Source organism: Aureococcus anophagefferens (genome assembly GCF_000186865.1).
Source record: "Aureococcus anophagefferens unplaced genomic scaffold AURANscaffold_25, whole genome shotgun sequence".
Lineage (NCBI taxonomy): Eukaryota > Pelagophyceae > Pelagomonadales > Pelagomonadaceae > Aureococcus > Aureococcus anophagefferens.
Genome location: NW_008705585.1, coordinates 93,953 through 110,018, shown reverse-complemented (window position 1 = coordinate 110,018; position 16,066 = coordinate 93,953). Strand labels below are relative to the sequence as shown.

The following is a 16,066-nucleotide window of genomic DNA, read 5'->3' as shown; positions in this document are numbered from 1 at the left end:
CGTGCTCCTCGCCGATGGCCGCCCAGGAGCAGGCAGACCCCGCCGCGCGCGCGCTCGCCGCCCTCGGCTACGCCTACGGGGCCCGCGATGACGCCCGCGCCGGCGACGAGCGCTACTACACGCTGAACCAGCTCGCGGACAAAACCAAGGGCTTCGAGTGGAAGGGGCAGGCGGACTACGACCGCGTCGCCGTCGCGTGCGCCGCCTACTGCAAGTCGCGCCTCGAGGTCTACTGCCGGCTCGCGCCCGTGGCCATGGGCGAGGCGACGATCTGGGCGTCGCCCGGCGACGCGGGCCCGGCCGCGCCCTTGGTCTTCCTCGTCTGCGGGTCGAACCCCGGAGGCTCCGCGGGCGTCTGGGGCCGCAGCCTCTGCGTCAACGCGACGCTGGGCGAGGGCGCCATGTTCGACTACGTGGCGCGCGCCGCCCGGGACCTCGGCGGCAACGTCGTCGTCGCGGACCCGAACGTGTCCGAGGACCGCGGGAGGGAGATTCCGGGAAGCGAGTGCGCGCACACCCACCTCTGCACGCTCTGGGATCTAGCGATTCCCGCCGCGTCCACGCGGGACGTCGTCATCGTGGCGCACTCCTACGGCGCGGCGGCCGTGGCCTACCTCTTCAAGGCCGTGCCGCGCGCGCGCGCGCGGACCAAAGCCGTGGCGTTCACGGACGGCTGCGCGCTCTGCGGGAGCATCCTCCGGGAGCTGCCGCCCGGCGAGTCCGTGCCCAAGCTGGCGGCGAAGATGAAGCCCGTGCTCGCCCACGCGCCGCGCGCCTTCGAGGCCGACGCGGCGGCCGCGGCCGCGCTTCGCGCCGTCGCGCGGAACTTCGTCGCGTCCGAGGCGCCCCTGGGAACGCCCGTCGCGGGCGGCTGCGGCATCGACCAGGTCTCCGCGGGCCACACGGCGCACCCGGCGACGACGGCCGCCGCGACGACGGCCGTCTTCGCGTTCCTCGCGGAGAAGCTGAAGGGCGAGGGCGCGTAACGTGTGCGTGCTAAAGTACTAGTTGACTCGGATGTTGCGCCGCGCTGCAGGCGTGCGTGTCGCAGGTCGGAGTCGCGGGCCGACCGGTGCGGCAGGAGGCCTGGCAGGCTTGTGGCCGCCGGGCGCGCGGACTTTGCGGGCTCCCGGCGGGGCGCATATGGACGACTTGCGAGGCCCTTGGGGACCAGACCCCCCCCCCCCGGTAAGTCGTCTACGCGCGTCGGCTGGTACGCCGATTGATCAACCTCGGACAGCAGTCGACCGCCGCCGGTACCGGTGGCGGAAACTAGCTCCAGCGTCATGGAGCGCACGCGCGGCCTTCGGCGCGTCTCATCGATGGTGTGTGCGTATTTCTTCCTCCTCCCCTTCCTGACGACCGCGCTGCACCCGAAAGCATCGCGCCTGGGCGTCCGCGGCGGCTCGGACCTCGACGTCCTCGAGGAGCTCGTGGACGTCGTCGAGGCGGGCGCCGACCCGGGCCCGTCGAGCGAGGGGGACCCCGCGGGCGACAACGAGCACATCCTCGCCATCTGGCGGAGCGAGCTGCTGCGCTCGGGCATCGCCGCGGGCTGCCACGAGTCGCGGGAGCGGTTTTTATCCGAGTTCAGGGAAGGGGCCGAGAACGCGACGCGGAACGCGCACCGGCTCCTGGCCCCGTCGACGCGGGCGGCCCTCGTCGGCCAGGCGAAGCTCGCCTTCGACCGCGGCGCCTACGCGGCCCACGTCGCCCTGCTGCCCCGCGCGAGCCGCGGCGTCGCGCTCGAGATGGCCGGAGCGCCCGCGGCCGTCCACGAGGCCTTGGTCTCCGCGCTCGGCGCGGCCGTCGGCGCGACGACCGTGAAGATCACGGAGGGCACGCTGCGGCGCGTGCGGCGCCTCGCCCTGGACCTCGGCTGCGGCACGGGCAGCGGCGAGAAGCGCAAGGGCCTCTCGAGGGAGAAGCTCCTGCGGGGGCTCTTCGCGGCCGTCGCGGCCGACGGCCAGAGGGCCGTGGTCTTCTTCGCCGACGGCTCGCGGAGCGTGCTCCGCCACAAGGGCGCCTGCGCCGCCGTGCTCGACGAGCTCGACGACGACGACTCGCGCGCGTTCCTCGTCTTCGCGGACGGCGACGGCGCGCCCGCGGCGTCGACGGAGGCGCCGCCGCGGCCCGCGGGCCCGCCGCCGCCGCCCCTCCCCCGCATCGAGGCCGGCGACGCCGACGACAGCGACCGGTCCGGGTCCTTCGAAAGCATGCTCCGGGACCTCGCGCGGCGCGTCGCGGCCGAGGCGCGGAAGGCGGCCGACGAGGAACGGGACCCGCGGTCCGAGGCCTACCTCTCCGCGCTGGCGGAAGCTTTGGGCGACGAGGGCCTCGTGGGCGCCGTCGCGGACCAGTGCGGCCCCATGCTGCGGGACCCGTCGGTCATGGTCCACGTCGCGCTCTCGGTGGGCAAGGCGCCGCCCGCGGACGACGCGGCGCCGGAGGAGCCGCCCTCGAAGCTCCGGGCGACTTTGGACCGCGCCAAGGACGCGCCGGGCGGCGGCGGCGCGCCGCTCCGCGTGCCCGCGTCGCTCATGCGCTGGATGGGCCTGCACTCGAAGAAGAAGAAGGCCGAGGAGCCGTCGAAGCAGCGGAACCCGCCGCCGCGCGACCCCGTGTCCGCGTGCGCGGCGGCCGTCGACGACGTGCGCGTCCCACTGCCCGCGGACGCCCTCGCGCGCCACGACTGGGAGACGTGGGCGCGCGACGAGCAGCGCCGCGGCACGCTGTCGCGGAACCGCGAGAGCCTCACGGCCGTCTTGGAGGCCAACTGCCTGGCGACGGATTTGGACGCCATCGGCCACGCGCTCTGCGCCGCGCCGCTGAGCGACGACGACTGCCGCCGCGTCGCGCTGTCGGCGCTGAAGATCGAGCTGAGCCGCGGCGACGCGGCGCCGCCGCGGGCCGGGACCGCGGGGCCTCTGGCCATCGACGCCGCGGCCGTCGCCGTCGCGTTGGGCGACGCGCTGGCGGCCGCGCGGGACCGGGGCCAGGCGCCGGGCGGCCTCGCCGAGGGCGAGCTCGACAAGCACGAGAAGGCGCTGCTGGGCAACGTCGTCGCGCCGTCGGACGTCGCGGTCGGTGTGGATTGCAAGCGCTGGTTTGGGGGGTCCCCACCAAACGTCAGAACTCTCTATCTCGGCCATTTCCACGTCGATTCGGCTGATTTTTGGACGAATCGATCGCTCTCGTCGAGTTCTCGAAGCACAGCCGAAGAGTCTCGTCCAAACCGTTCGATGACGCGCGCATTGAAGTCGGGTTGAAGATTTGGAATCCACGCAGGTCGCGGTGACGTACGACATGATCGGAGGATTGGACGCGGCCAAGACCGCGCTCCGCGAGGCCATCACCTACCCCTTGAAGTACCCGGCGCTCTACGAGGAGGGCGTCGCGCGCGAGGCCTGCAAGGGCGTGCTGCTCTTCGGCCCGCCGGGCACGGGCAAGACGATGCTCGCCAAGGCCGTCGCGACGGAGGGCGGCGCGTCGTTCCTCGCGGTGGACGCGTCGGCCATCGAGAACAAGTGGCTCGGCGAGTCGGAGAAGAACGCCAAGGCCGTGTTTTCCCTGGCGCGGAAGCTCGCGCCCTGCGTCGTCTTCTTCGACGAGATCGACGCGGTGCTGTCGTCGCGGGAAGGCGGCGACGACACGAGCCACGGCACGTTGACGTCCGTCAAGACGACGCTCATGCAGGAGTGGGACGGCCTCAAGACGACGCGGGACCGCGTCGTGGTGATCGGCTCGACGAACCGGCCCTACGACCTCGACGAGGCCGTGCTCCGGCGGCTGCCGCGGCGCGTCTTGGTCGACCTCCCCGACAAGGCGTCGCGCCGCGCGATCCTCGACGTGACGCTGGCGCGGAACCGCCTGGATGCGTCCGTGGACCTCGACGGCGTCGCCGCGAAGCTCGAGGGCTACAGCGGCAGCGACTGCAAGGAGGTGTGCCGCGAGGCCATCGTCCGCATCAGGGCAGCACAAGAGAGCGAGATTCCCAACTTCAAAGGCTCCGATCTCGGCCATTTTTCACTCGTTTCGGCTGACTTTTGGACGAGCGATCATCTCTCGGAACGGTCTCGACGCGTGGATGTTTTTCTCGTGACGCGCGCGCGCGGAACACTCGCGTTTAAGCGACGTTGAATCACCCTTGTGCTGCCCAGGTCCGCATCTCGCACGAGCACGCGGACGAATTGGAAGCGACCGCTTTGACGGACGACCTCAAGGCCAAGTGCGCCGCGGCGCTGGACCCGCCGAAGCTCCGCGAGGCCCGCGCGGCCGACTTCGAGGCGGCCATCGCGAAGCTCTCGTCGTCCGTCGCGGACTCGGGCCCGGAGATGGCCAAGGTCCTCGAGTGGAACGCGCAGTACGGCGAGGTCAAGAAGCGGACCAAGGCCGCCCAGAGCTCCCTCTACCTGTAAATTAGGCGAGCGCGGTAACTCTTAGCCGTCGTCGGCCGCGAAGCGCCGCTGGAACGCGTCCGCGAGGCGCCGCCGGCGCTCCGCGGGCGTCTCGCGATGCATCTCCGCGATGGCCGCGTCCTCCTCCTCCTCCTCCTCCTCCTCCTCCTCCTCCTCCTGGAGGGACAGGGCCTTGGCCCGGTCCGCGGCGAGCGACGCCTCGTAGTCCGCGTCCTGCTCCGCGCGGAGGTCGCGCGCGGCGCGCGCGGCCGCCGCTCCTTCCGCCTCCCTCGCGCGCTCGTCGGCCGTCGCCGACGCGTGGTCCCGGAGGGCGCGCCGCAGCGAGTCGGCTTGCGCCGACGTGAAGGGCGCCGGGGCCGGCGCGGGCGGCGGCGCGGGCGCGTTCGCGTTGAAGAAGGCGAAGGCGTCGCGGAGCGCCGCCGTCTTGGCCTCGAGGACGTCGTGCGCCGCGGGCGTCGGCAGCGCCACGACGGCGTCCCGGACCTCGAAGTCGAGGAACGCGAGGATCGGCGCCGACGCGCGCCACCGGCCGACCTTGCCGGCGAAGGCGCGGTTCGCGCGCTTGATGCGCCGGAGGTCCAGGGACCGCCGCGCGTTCGCCGCGACGAGGAGCACGGTCTTCGCGCAGGCGCCGAGGAGCACCGTGGCGTCGGGGCCGGGGATCGTCGTCGCGATCTCCACTTTCAACGCGGCGACGAGCTTTCGCGCGTGGGACTTGTAGGGCTCGCTATCCGTCGGCTCCAGCTCGCGCAGCTCGTGGCGGTGGAGGGCGTCGAGGGCGTGGAGCCGTTCTTCCAGCGTCGGCGGCTCCATGGCGCGCGGGGGCTCCTCCACCATCGTGGCCATCGTCCGGGCTGGCTGCTTCACTACCACTTCAGCTTGTCTTCAGCTTTAGCCAGCACGCCGTGCCGATCACGAGCTGCTTCGGCCGCATCGACGTGTCCAGGCTGGCTTCGTCGTCGTGCGCGCAGCGTACCTCTCGACACTAAATCACTCACTCACCCGGTGGGTAATTACCCTTCTTCTGCGGCAATTACCCGGTAATTACCGGCAACCAACAATGGCGCGGAACGCCGCGCTGCTCCTGCTGGCCGTCGGCGCCGCCGCGAGCCCCGCCGCCGAGCGCGATGGTGGAAAGATCACGCTGGAGAACTTCGGCCGGGCGGCGCACGAGTGGCAGGAGCTCAACGACCCCGTCATGGGCGGCCAGTCCGTCGCGACCTTCGGCATCGCGGGCGGCGTCGGCGTCTTCAACGGCACGTGCGCGATCGTGCCGTCGCTGAGCGCGCCGGGCTTCTGCAGCGCTCAGACGAAGCAGAAGCTCTTCGGCGACTCGTGGCCCGACGCGTCGGCGGCGCTGGCCGGCGGCCTCGTGCTCGTCGCGCGGTCGACAACTCCGTGGTTCGCGGGCTTCAAGGTCGCGTTCGGCGCCAAGGACGTGCCGTCGGCGTCGCGCTACACGCCGCAGGGCACGTTCAAGGCGCCGTTCAACGTGACCGGCTTCGCCGGCGACGACGGCTTCGAGGAGATCTACGTGCCCTTCTCGTCCTTCTCCTGGGACTGGAGCCCCTTCACGGGCCGCTGCGACACCAAGGATCCGACGGGCGCGCAGCACCACTGCTGCGCGGACGGCGACAAGTACTGCCCGACCGCGGCCTACCTCAAGACGCTCACGTCCCTGGAGCTCTGGGCCGAGGGCGCCGAGGGCAACTTCCACCTCGAGGTCAAGTCGATCGCCGCGAGCGCCGACGCGTAGGCGACCGCGGAGGAGCCCCCGATTCTAAGAGGGCAGTAATGGACAGGCCGGGCGCGCGCCGGGACGAAGAGAAGGAGAAGCTCAGCAGAACTCTCAGCAGGACAGGTTGAGTTGGCCGTCGCCGTTCTGCTTGCAGCAGAGCATGCCCGCGACGGGCGACACGTCGGCCGGCGGCGGCGGCGGCGCGTCGTCGCCGGGCGGCGCCGGCGGGTCCGGGATGGGCTCCGGGTCGCCGGGCGCGTCGACGCCGCGGACCTCGGGCGCCGGCGACGCCGGCGGCGTGAGGACGGCCTTCTCGTTGACCGCGGACGCGCCTGACATCGCGCCGTCCATCACGAGCATGCCCAGGTCCGACTCGTGGACCTTGAGGCCCCGTTCGACGTCGGGCGCGCCGGGCACGCAGCAGCCCCGGTCCGGCGCGCAGCAGAGGTGGCCGTAGAGCGGGCAGGCGCCGCAGCACGCGCAGCACGCGAGGACCAGGATGAGGAGGAAGACGACGCCGCCGGCGCAGAAGACGCCGATGACCGTCGCGTCGGGCACGCAGCAGTCGTCCTTGTCGTCGGCGCAGCAGAGCGTGTCGCCGTCCTCGCGGCAGGTTGTGTCGCCGCCGGCCTCCTCCGTGAAGAAGGTGCAGGTCACGTCCCAGCACTCCTCGCCGAACTCGAAGACCTTCGAGAAGCACTGCGTGTCGAGCTGTCTCGCGTGGCGCGCGGGGAAGGCCGGGGCCGCGGCGGCGCCGGCGGCGCCGAGCAGGCCCAGGACCGCCAGGGCGCGGACCATCGGAACTGAAGAGCCGGGCGCAGCGCTGATGAAACCCCAAGGGCAGCATCCTCAAAATGAGGTTTATCGCGCCCTTTGGTTGCAGCCTCAGCCCAGTCACGGCCGCCCCGCCTACGGCTGCTGGCACGACGCAGCGTCGCAGGGGCTCGCCGCGGGCGGATGCCGGCTTGCTGGACGGGGCCGAGCTCCGCAAGCAGCGCCCGATGCGCCACCGGCTCAAGTCGCTGGCCCTCGTCGTCCTCCTCGGCGCCGCGGGCGCCGTCTGGCTGAGCGCGGCGCAGGAGAAGCGCAAGGGCCGGCGCCGGCGCCGGCCGGCGCCGCGCGCGGCGCCGCGCCGCGCCGCCGCCGTCGTGCTGAGCGGCGGCCTGCGCACGTTCCTCCACTGCAACGGCTCCTTCTTCGACCGCGTCGTCGCCGAGAACCCGGACTTCCGCTTCGACTACTTCGTGCACGCGGTGCTCGAGGGCGACGGCGGCGACGCGGCGGCCTTTCAGGCCTTGAAGTTCGGCGCGCACCCGAACGTGAAGCGCGTCGAGGCCGAGCTCGCGGCCGACGCGCGGCGCGCGGTCCTGCGGGAGCTGCCGAATCTCGCGAAACTGCCCGCGGGCAACGGCACGGCCCGGGGCAAGGCCATCAACGTCGCGTCCATGTTCCGGTCCATCGCCCTCGCCGAGGCGCTGCGCGCCGGCGCCGCGTACGACGTGGTGCTGCGGCTGCGGCCCGACGCGTACTTTTGCTCGTCGGTGAACCTGACGGCGGCGCTCGCGGTCCTGGACGAGGACGTCGTGCTCGTGCCCTTCGCCGAGGACCAGCTCGTCTTCGACCAGTTCGCCGTCGCCGGGCCGGACGCCATGGCGCGGTACGCCCGCGCCTACGCGGACACGCTGACGCGCGAGATCGCGCGGAACCCGCAGCGCGCGTTGTACCCGGAGCGGGAGATGTGGCGCCACTTCCGCGCGGAGAAGCTCAAGGCCGTGACGCTCCGCGAGTTCCGGTCGACGCTCGTGCGCCTCGACGGCGCCGGGGCGCCGCGCCACGAGGACGCCTACGCGAAGCTGCGGCTCGACTACCCGCACCTCGCGCGCGTCGCGATGCCCGCGGTCGTCGAGACCTGCGCGCCGCGGAAGAAGCGGCGGGGCGGCTAACTGTTGTGATCGACTGTTGTTATCGAGTCCGGCGAAGGAGCGGCTACGGTGGTCTGTTATGCGAAAAAGCGGCTAAGGTGGTCTCTTATCGAGCCAGGCGAAGTCCCGACATTCGGCGCCGACGGCCGCGCAGACCGCGGCCGCGGCGCACCTGAGGAAGCGCGTGTGGGAGTCCCGCACGCCGACGGAGACGAGGAGCGCGGGCCGCTTCTTCCCGGGCGCGGCCTGGATCGTCGTCGCGAACTCGGCGCCGTCGCCGCCGGGGAAGAAGAGGAAGGGCGGCGACACCGCGAGCACGGAGAAGGGCGGCTCGCCGTCGAGGCGCACCCAGCGGTGCCGGTACGACCCGCGCCGCTCGTGCGCGAGGCCCAGGTAACCCGCCGTCGACCGGAGGAAGTTCGACGAGCCGCGGAGCGCGCGGGGGGTTCGCGCCCCCGAGACGTGGGCGAGCTCGCAGGCGCCCCCGTCCCCGAGGCGCAGGACGGCGTGGGGCTCGAGCGCGTGCGAGAAGTAGACGTCGGACCCGTGGACGAACGCGCACCAATTCTTCTCGCAGGGCTGGGCGACGGTTTCGGGCGGTTCCAGCACGACGGTGTTTGCCAGTTCGTCGTCTTCCACAACGCTGAGGTAGTGCCGCACGCGGCGCCGCGAGGCGTCGTAGTCGACGTGGAGGACGAGCGTCTCGCCCCGCGGGCCGTCGAAGACGCGGAGGTCCTCGGCGCCGACGCCGTACTTCACCGCCAGGGTTTCGATGCGCTTGGGGGACGGCGCGAAGGCGAGCTGGGTGGCGGACACGGGCGCGTAGCCGAAGGGCTCGAGGTCCACGCGCGCGATGCGCTGCACGACGGAGTCCGGCACGTCTCGGAGCGCCGCGAGGGACCGCGGCCTCGCGTCGAGCGGCAGCGTGAACGCCGTCGGCGGCAGCACGCGCGTCGGCGCCGCGAAGTGGCCGCCGGCCAGCAGGTAGGCGCGGCCGCCATCGACGCGGAGCGTCGCGTTCCGCAGCGGCGCGGGGCCGGCGACGTCCGACAGCCAGGCCGCGGGGCGCTCGCGCGGCGGCGCCCAGAAGTCCCGATGCCGCCAGTTCCAGCCCGCGAGGCCATAGGGTCCGATGAGCGGGGGTGTCGGTAGTTTTAGGAGCGCGACAAGGTTGGCCGCGGCAGCTGCCAGGATGCCGCGGATCTGTTTGCGCTGCGCTGGAGCGAGCGCGTACTCGACGCAGAGCGCCGCCATGAGCGCGAGGTCCACGGCGACCTCGCGCGTGAGGCGCTCGTAGATGCGGCGGGCTGCTAGCATGGGTGGTGGGCTGCAGATTTATGTGTCATACATATAAACTGCCGGCAGGTTTATATGTATCATGGGTGGTGGGCTGCCATGTCCAGGGCTGCATGGCCATGCTTCGCCTTGGTTCACCATCGGTGCAAGCTGTGTGCAACACAAATTTGGAATTCCGAGTCCGGCGCAGAGCGTCCACAGCATCTGTCCTCGTCACATGCTCAAACCCACAGGCAGCATGCTGCTCAAAGCGCTCATCGCTCTCGCGCTCAGCACCGGCAATGCGCTCGTCGCGCCGCCGCGCGGGCACGTCCACGGCCGCCTCGCGGCCGCGACGATCGACGCGATCCAAACGCCTGAAAAGATCAAGGGCACGCCCTACGAGGATCTGACCATCGGCGTCGTCAAGGAAATCGACCCGGCGGAGAACCGCGTCGCGCAGACGCCCGAGTCGCTCGCGGCGCTCCTCAAGGCCGGCTTCTCCGTCGTCGTCGAGGCCGGCGCGGGCGCGGCCGCGGGCTTCGCCGACGCCGACTACGCCGCGGCCGGCGCGGCCGTCGTCGACGACGCCTGGGCCGCGGACATCGTCACCAAGGTGAACCCGCCGACGCTCGACGAGGCGGCGAAGCTCGGCGACCGCACGCTCCTGTCCATGGTGCAGCCCGCGCAGAACGGCGACTTGGTCGCGCAGCTCGAGGCGCAGAAAGCCACGGTCTTCGCCATGGACTGCATCCCGCGCCTCCTATCGCGGGGCCAGGCCTTCGACGCGCTGAGCTCCCAGGCGAACCTCGCGGGCTTCCGCGCCGTCGTCGAGGCGAGCCACGCCTACGGCCGGACGATCGCCGGCTCGATGACCGCGGCGGGGAAGCTCGCCCCGGCCCGCGTGCTCGTGCTCGGCGCGGGCGTCGCGGGCCTCGCGGCCATCCAGACGGCCAAGAACATGGGCGCCGTCGTCTACGGCTACGACGTGCGGCCCGTCGTCCAGGAGCAGGTCGAGTCCATGGGCGGCAAATTCCTCAAAGTGCCCTACGAGGAGGACGGCGCGGGCGCGGGCGGCTACGCCAAGGAGATGTCCGACGAGTACAAGGCCGCGGAGCAGGAGATGCTCCGGGACGAGGTGGCCAAAGCTGATATCCTCGTGACGACGGCGCTGATCCCCGGCTGCAAGGCGCCGGTGCTGGTTCCGGAAGCGATGGTCAAGGGCATGAAGCGCGGCTCCGTCATCGTCGACATGGCGTCCGTCAACGGCGGCAACGTCGTCGGCACGATCGACGGCGAGGCGGCCGCGACGCCCAACGGCGTGACGATCCTCGGGTACTCGGACCTGCCGTCGCGGCTCCCCACCGCGGCGTCGAACTTGTTCGGCAAGAACCAGGCCAACTTCCTCCTCTCCGTCGGCCCGACGACCACAAAAGTCGACGGCGTCTTCGCCATCGACCGCGAGGATCCCGCCGTGCGCGGCATGCTCGTCGTCGAAGACGGCGCGCTCGCGTGGCCCGCGCCGCCCTACGCGCCGCCGCCGCCGCCGCCCGCGCCCGTCGTCGCCGAGGTCGTCGAGGTCGACCCGCAGGAGGCGCTGGACGCGCGAGTGCAGGGAGACGCCACCGTCGCGGCCGTCGCGGCGCTCGCGACCGTCGCCGTGGGTTTGGCGTCGGGCGGCGACGCGGGCAACGCGGGCCTCTTCGCGGCGTTCTGCCTCGCGTCGTTCGCCGGCCAGCAGGCGGTCTGGGGCGTCGCGCCGGCGCTCCACTCGCCCCTCATGGCCGTGACGAACGCCATCTCCGGGCTGACGGCGTTAGGCGGCGCGGCGCTCCTCGACCCGACGCACTTGGCGCCCCAGACGCCCGCGGAGCTCCTCGGCGCCTTCGCCGTCGTCGTCTCCACGGTCAACATCGTCGGCGGCTTCCGCGTCACGGACGCGATGCTCCAGCTCTTCCAGCGCAAGGGCGACCCCGTGGCGCCGCTGGGCTTGTTCGCGGCGCCGGTAGGTTTGGCGGCCGCGGCGACGCTCGCGACGGCGGCGACGAACGAGGCGTCCGTGCTGCCGGACGTCGTGTCCGCGGCGGCGGCGACGGCGTGCGTCGCGGGCATCGGCGGCCTCGCGACGCAGCAGACCGCGCGCTACGGCACCGTCGCGGGCATGGCCGGCGTGTCGCTGGCCATCGTCGCGACCTTCGCCAAGGCCCTCCAGGCGGCCCACGGCGACCCGGACGCGATCCTGGGTCTAGGCGCGTTGATGGCCGCGGGCGGCGCGGGCGGCTGGGTCGTCGCGGGCGGCGTCGGCCCCGCGGAGCTCCCGCAGACCGTCGCCGCGTTCCACTCGCTCGTCGGCGTCGCGGCCGTCGCGACGGCGCTGGGCGAGTTCGTCGCCCACGCCGACGAGCTCGGGCTGGGCGGGGGCGCGGCGGCGGTGGCCGCGACGCTCGTCGGCGGCGTGACCTTTACGGGTAGCATCGTCGCGTACCTCAAGCTCTCGGGCGCGCTGTCGTCGTCGCCGCTCGCGAAGAACGACGCGCTCAACGGCGGTCTGCTCGCGGCGTCGCTCGGCCTCGGCGCCTTCGCCGTCGCGTCGGGCCAGTCGGCGGCGGGCGCGGCGGCGCTGACGGGCGCGGGGTTGACGTCGGCGGCGCTCGGCTACCTGCTCACGTCGTCCATCGGCGGCGCGGACATGCCCGTGGTCATCACGGTGCTCAACTCCTACAGCGGCTGGGCGCTGGCCGCCGAGGGCGTGCTCCTCAAGGACGGGACCCTGGCGTCCGTCGGCGCGCTCATCGGCTTCTCGGGCGCGATCCTGACCAAAATCATGTGCGACGCGATGAATCGCGACGTCGTCGAGGTCGTGCTCGGCGGCAAGGCCGCGGCGCCGTCGACGGGCGACGTCGAGCAGGTCGACCTCGGGGCCCACTCGGAGGTCGACGCCGCGGGCGCCGCGGCCGCGCTCGCGGCCGCGGAGTCGGTCATCATCGTCCCCGGCTACGGCCTCGCCGTCGCCAAGGCGCAGTACGTCGTCGCGGAGATCGTCGAGGAGCTCGAGAAGGCGGGCAAGACCGTGGCCTTTGGCATCCACCCCGTCGCGGGGCGCATGCCCGGCCAGCTCAACGTCCTCCTCGCGGAGGCGGGCGTGTCCTACGACATCGTCCACGAGCTCGAGGACATCAACGACGACTTCGCGGCCACGGACGTGTCCGTCGTCATCGGCGCGAGCGACACGGTCAACAGCGGCGCGCTCGACGACCCGAACTCGCCCATCGCGGGCATGCCCGTGCTCAAAGTCTGGGACGCGAAGAAGACCATCGCCTTCAAGCGGTCCATGGGCTCGACGGGCTACGCGGGCGTCCAGAACCCGACCTTCTTCAAGGACAACACGGACATGCTCCTCGGCGACGCCAAGGACACGGCCGCGGCGCTCCTCGGCGAGCTCCGCGCGGCCCTCAAGTAGGCGGCGCGGCGCAGCCCGCTCGCGCGCCCCACCCCTCCCCGGCCCCGGCGACCGCGGATCGCGGCGGCGGCCCGGGGGGACCTTCCCATGTAAACACCCATGATTGCGCTTCGGCTCTTCTCTTGCCGTGCGGTCGGTCGCGCACGAACTTTGCATTGCACTGCAAGCTGAAGTACAAGCTGCCATCAATTTGCCCGCCATCGATGGGCAGCCCATTTCAGCCTTGATCCGTGCCCACTACTCCAGTCGCCACTGCCAGCGCAAGGACCGCGTTGCGCGAGGGCGGCGTGCGTCGCGTCTGCCATGCGCCTGCTCCCCGTCGCCTGCGCCGCGGCCGTCGCCGTCGCCCACGTGCACGAGGAGTCGCTGCGCGCCTTCCGCGCGAGCGCCCGGGCGCCCGCGGCGTTCGAGGAGGTGCGCTGCCGCATCGGCTCCGACGACCCCGGCGGCGCGCGCGGCGACGTGACGTTCGTCCTCCGCGCGGACTGGGCGCCGCTCGCGTGCGCCGCGTTCCGCGAGCGCGTCGCCGCGGGCTTCTACGACGGCCTCCGCTTCTTCCGCGTCGTGCCGAACTTCATCGCCCAGGTCGGGTTCCACCCGTCGTGGAACGGCACGACGTGGCCCAAGGTCGGCCGCGACGAGCGCCGCGAGGACGCGAGGAACCGGCGCGGCACCGCGGCCTTCGCGGGCAGCTCGAAGACGCAGATCTTCGTCAACCTCGCGGACAACAAGCACCTGGACCGCGAGGGCGGCGTCCTGTGGCCGTGGCGATTTTCGAGAGATTTCGGGTGGGGAAACGATGAAGAATCGTGACCGACACATTTGGCAGGCGAGGGCGGCGTCTTCGCCGAGGTCACGCCCCCCGGGATGGAGGTCTTCGATGCCATATTTACGGGCTACAAAGAGGGCACGGGCCAGATCAAGGCCTACAACCGCGGCGTCGACGCGCTCATGCGCGAGTTCCCGCGGATGAGCCACATCGAGCGCTGCAGGCTCGTCCGATAGTATTAGGAGGCGGGGCGCGCCTGCGCAATCGAACCGTTCCACGTCTTGAGCGTGGGGCGCGCCCGCTCGAGGTCGAGCGCCGCGCGCCGCGCGCCGCGGAGGAGCGTCTCGACGGCGTCGCCGGGGACGTCGTCGAGCGCGTACTGCACTTTCACCGCGCCCGCCGCGAGCAACTCTTGCCGCCGCGAGACCTCGTCCGCGGGCATGGCCGCGAGGAAGGCGAGGACGTCGAGGTCGCCCGCGAGGTAGGCCGTCTCGTTGAGCTCGACGACGACGCCGCGCGGCACGAACCAGGGCGCGACGCGCGCGTTGAAGGCGCCGAAGACGACGGGGATGCAGCCCGTCGCGAGCGCGTCGTAGAAGCCCTTGCGGTAGGGCGAGTCGCCGCCGGGCTCGAGGCAGAAGGTCGCGCGCGCGTACGTCTCCTCGAGGCCGCAGAAGTGCCCCCACTTCTGGCGGCCGCGCACCTTCGCGTAGGGGCCCCTCTCGCCGAGGCGGTTCGCCGCGTGCGGGCCGTAGACGCGACACGCGGCGTTCGGCGCGGCCGCGCAGTCCGCGATGAGCTTCGGCCGGACCCGCGCGTAGAGGTGTTTGGCGGCGCGCGTTTCGCCGACGAAGGACGCGAGCGACGCGCCGTGGGCGCCCGCGCCGACGGCCCAGGGCGGCGTCCGCGTGGACCGCGACGCGTGGATCGACGACGGGTAGGGCACGGAGTGCAGGTGCGGGATCGCCGCGGTGTCGTCGAGCGGGTCCTGCGCGAGCCGCGCGGCGACCTCGTCGTCGTCGAGCCTGAAGGGCCCGTAGAACGGCAGGCCCGGGCGGCCGCCGGCGTCGTAGGCGTCCGAGTAGGCGAAGCGGAGCGCGCGCCGCAGGAGCCCCTCGGGCCTCCGCCACCAGGGGTCGCAGCCGTCCTCCGCGGCGCCCTCGGGCGCGCCCCTGGACACGAGGAAGACGTGGCGGTGCGCCGTCCGCGCGTCGAGGTATGTGAGCGACGACGCCAGCCCGTCCGTCTCGCCCGCGCAGGCGCTTTTCCAGTCGCTAATGTGCTTGCCGCCCGGGAACGTCGGCACGAGGAACAGGTCCGCGAGCGCCGGATCCGTCGTCCGCCGGCACGCGTGGAGCGAGGGCCGCGGCGGCCGCGTGAGGCGCCAGACGACGATGTGCGCCATCTCGTACTGGCCCGTCGGCCGCTCCTCGGGGATGGCCTCGGAGCAGCGCGGCCCGAAGACGTCGTCCGCCGACAGGGCCGCGACGGCGTCGAGCGACGCGTTCACGGGCCAGAAGGCCGCGTGGTCGTAGATGTAGACGGACGGGCAGGGCTCGTCGTCGAAGAGGGGCTTCACCGGGAAGTCGTACGCCTCGCGCGCGCGAGCGGACGTTCCCTCGGAGACCGCGATTGTGAGGAAGAGGCGCCACATCACCGACGCTTCAGGCCCGCCGCGCGGTCCGCGTCGAGCGCGGCGCTCACCAGGCCGTCCACGGAGGAGCCGCCGAGGAGGACGTACTTCTGGTCGAGGTCCTTGACCACCTCGAAGTATGTTTCGCCGTACACGCAGTCGAACGTCGCGCCGAGCATCATCTGGCCCCCGCCGAAGAAGGCCAAGGCCGCGTCGACGAGGGGTTCGGACGCGCGGATCGGCGGCGTCCGGGTTGAAGCTCGGCGACGAGAAGCCGTCGAAGTCCTCGGAGAAGATGTGTTTGCAGTCGCTCACGGAGTAGGACGTCGTCTTCTTGAGCATCTCCCAGATGAGGTCGCTGGAGAACTTGGACACGTAGATCGTGTAGATCATCATGAGGAGCACGACGAAGATGATCGACGTGTGGATGTAGGACGCGAGGAACGTGGACTTGAGGCCGCCGTACATGGTGTAGGGGATCACGGAGATGGGGATGAGGAAGGACGCGATGATGGTGTGCATGCCGCAGAGCGCGTTGATCGTCGCCGCGCCGCCGAGGATGAGCATCGACGTGACGATGAGGTTCGCGGAGAAGCCGAAGAAGAGGAAGGTGTAGTGGGCGCCGGGCCAGCGGGACCGGACGATCTCGACCATGGTGTGGGCCGTGGGGCACTTGCGCTTGATCTCGATCGCGAGGATGCCGAAGAGGAGCACCTGGATCGTCGCGCCGGACGCGTACCAGAACGGGCCGGACACGCCGAAGTTCCACGCGACGTTGGACGACTGGAGGAGCGTCGCCGCCCAGGTCCACTGGGAGACGATGACCGACGCCGGAGGCCCTCTGACGAGCG

At 71.9% G+C, this 16,066-nt stretch overlaps 4 protein-coding genes across 4 annotated transcripts; 3 read left to right on the top strand and 1 right to left on the bottom strand.

Annotated features, from left to right (window-relative positions):
* Positions 1–3,029: 3,029 nt before the first annotated feature.
* AURANDRAFT_3580 (hypothetical protein) lies at positions 3,030–4,403 on the top strand (the record flags this gene model as incomplete). Its single annotated transcript, XM_009041909.1, has 3 exons — positions 3,030–3,077; positions 3,289–3,960; positions 4,179–4,403. Coding segments are annotated over 3 exons (945 nt in total), but the record flags the coding sequence as incomplete, so codon positions are not given.
* A 2,754-nt stretch (positions 4,404–7,157) lies between these two features.
* AURANDRAFT_66666 (hypothetical protein) lies at positions 7,158–8,099 on the top strand (the record flags this gene model as incomplete). The annotated part of the gene is made up of 1 exon (XM_009042015.1): positions 7,158–8,099. One exon carries the CDS (start codon positions 7,158–7,160, stop codon positions 8,097–8,099), a length of 942 nt encoding a protein of 313 aa, XP_009040263.1.
* Positions 8,100–9,753: 1,654 nt separating this feature from the next.
* On the top strand, positions 9,754–12,801 carry AURANDRAFT_282 (hypothetical protein; the record flags this gene model as incomplete). The annotated part of the gene is made up of 1 exon (XM_009041905.1): positions 9,754–12,801. A coding segment is annotated over one exon (3,048 nt), but the record flags the coding sequence as incomplete, so codon positions are not given.
* A 2,813-nt stretch (positions 12,802–15,614) lies between these two features.
* On the bottom strand, positions 15,615–16,046 carry DUR1 (hypothetical protein; the record flags this gene model as incomplete). The annotated part of the gene is made up of 1 exon (XM_009041920.1): positions 15,615–16,046. A coding segment is annotated over one exon (432 nt), but the record flags the coding sequence as incomplete, so codon positions are not given.
* Between the last annotated feature and the right edge of the window lie 20 nt (positions 16,047–16,066).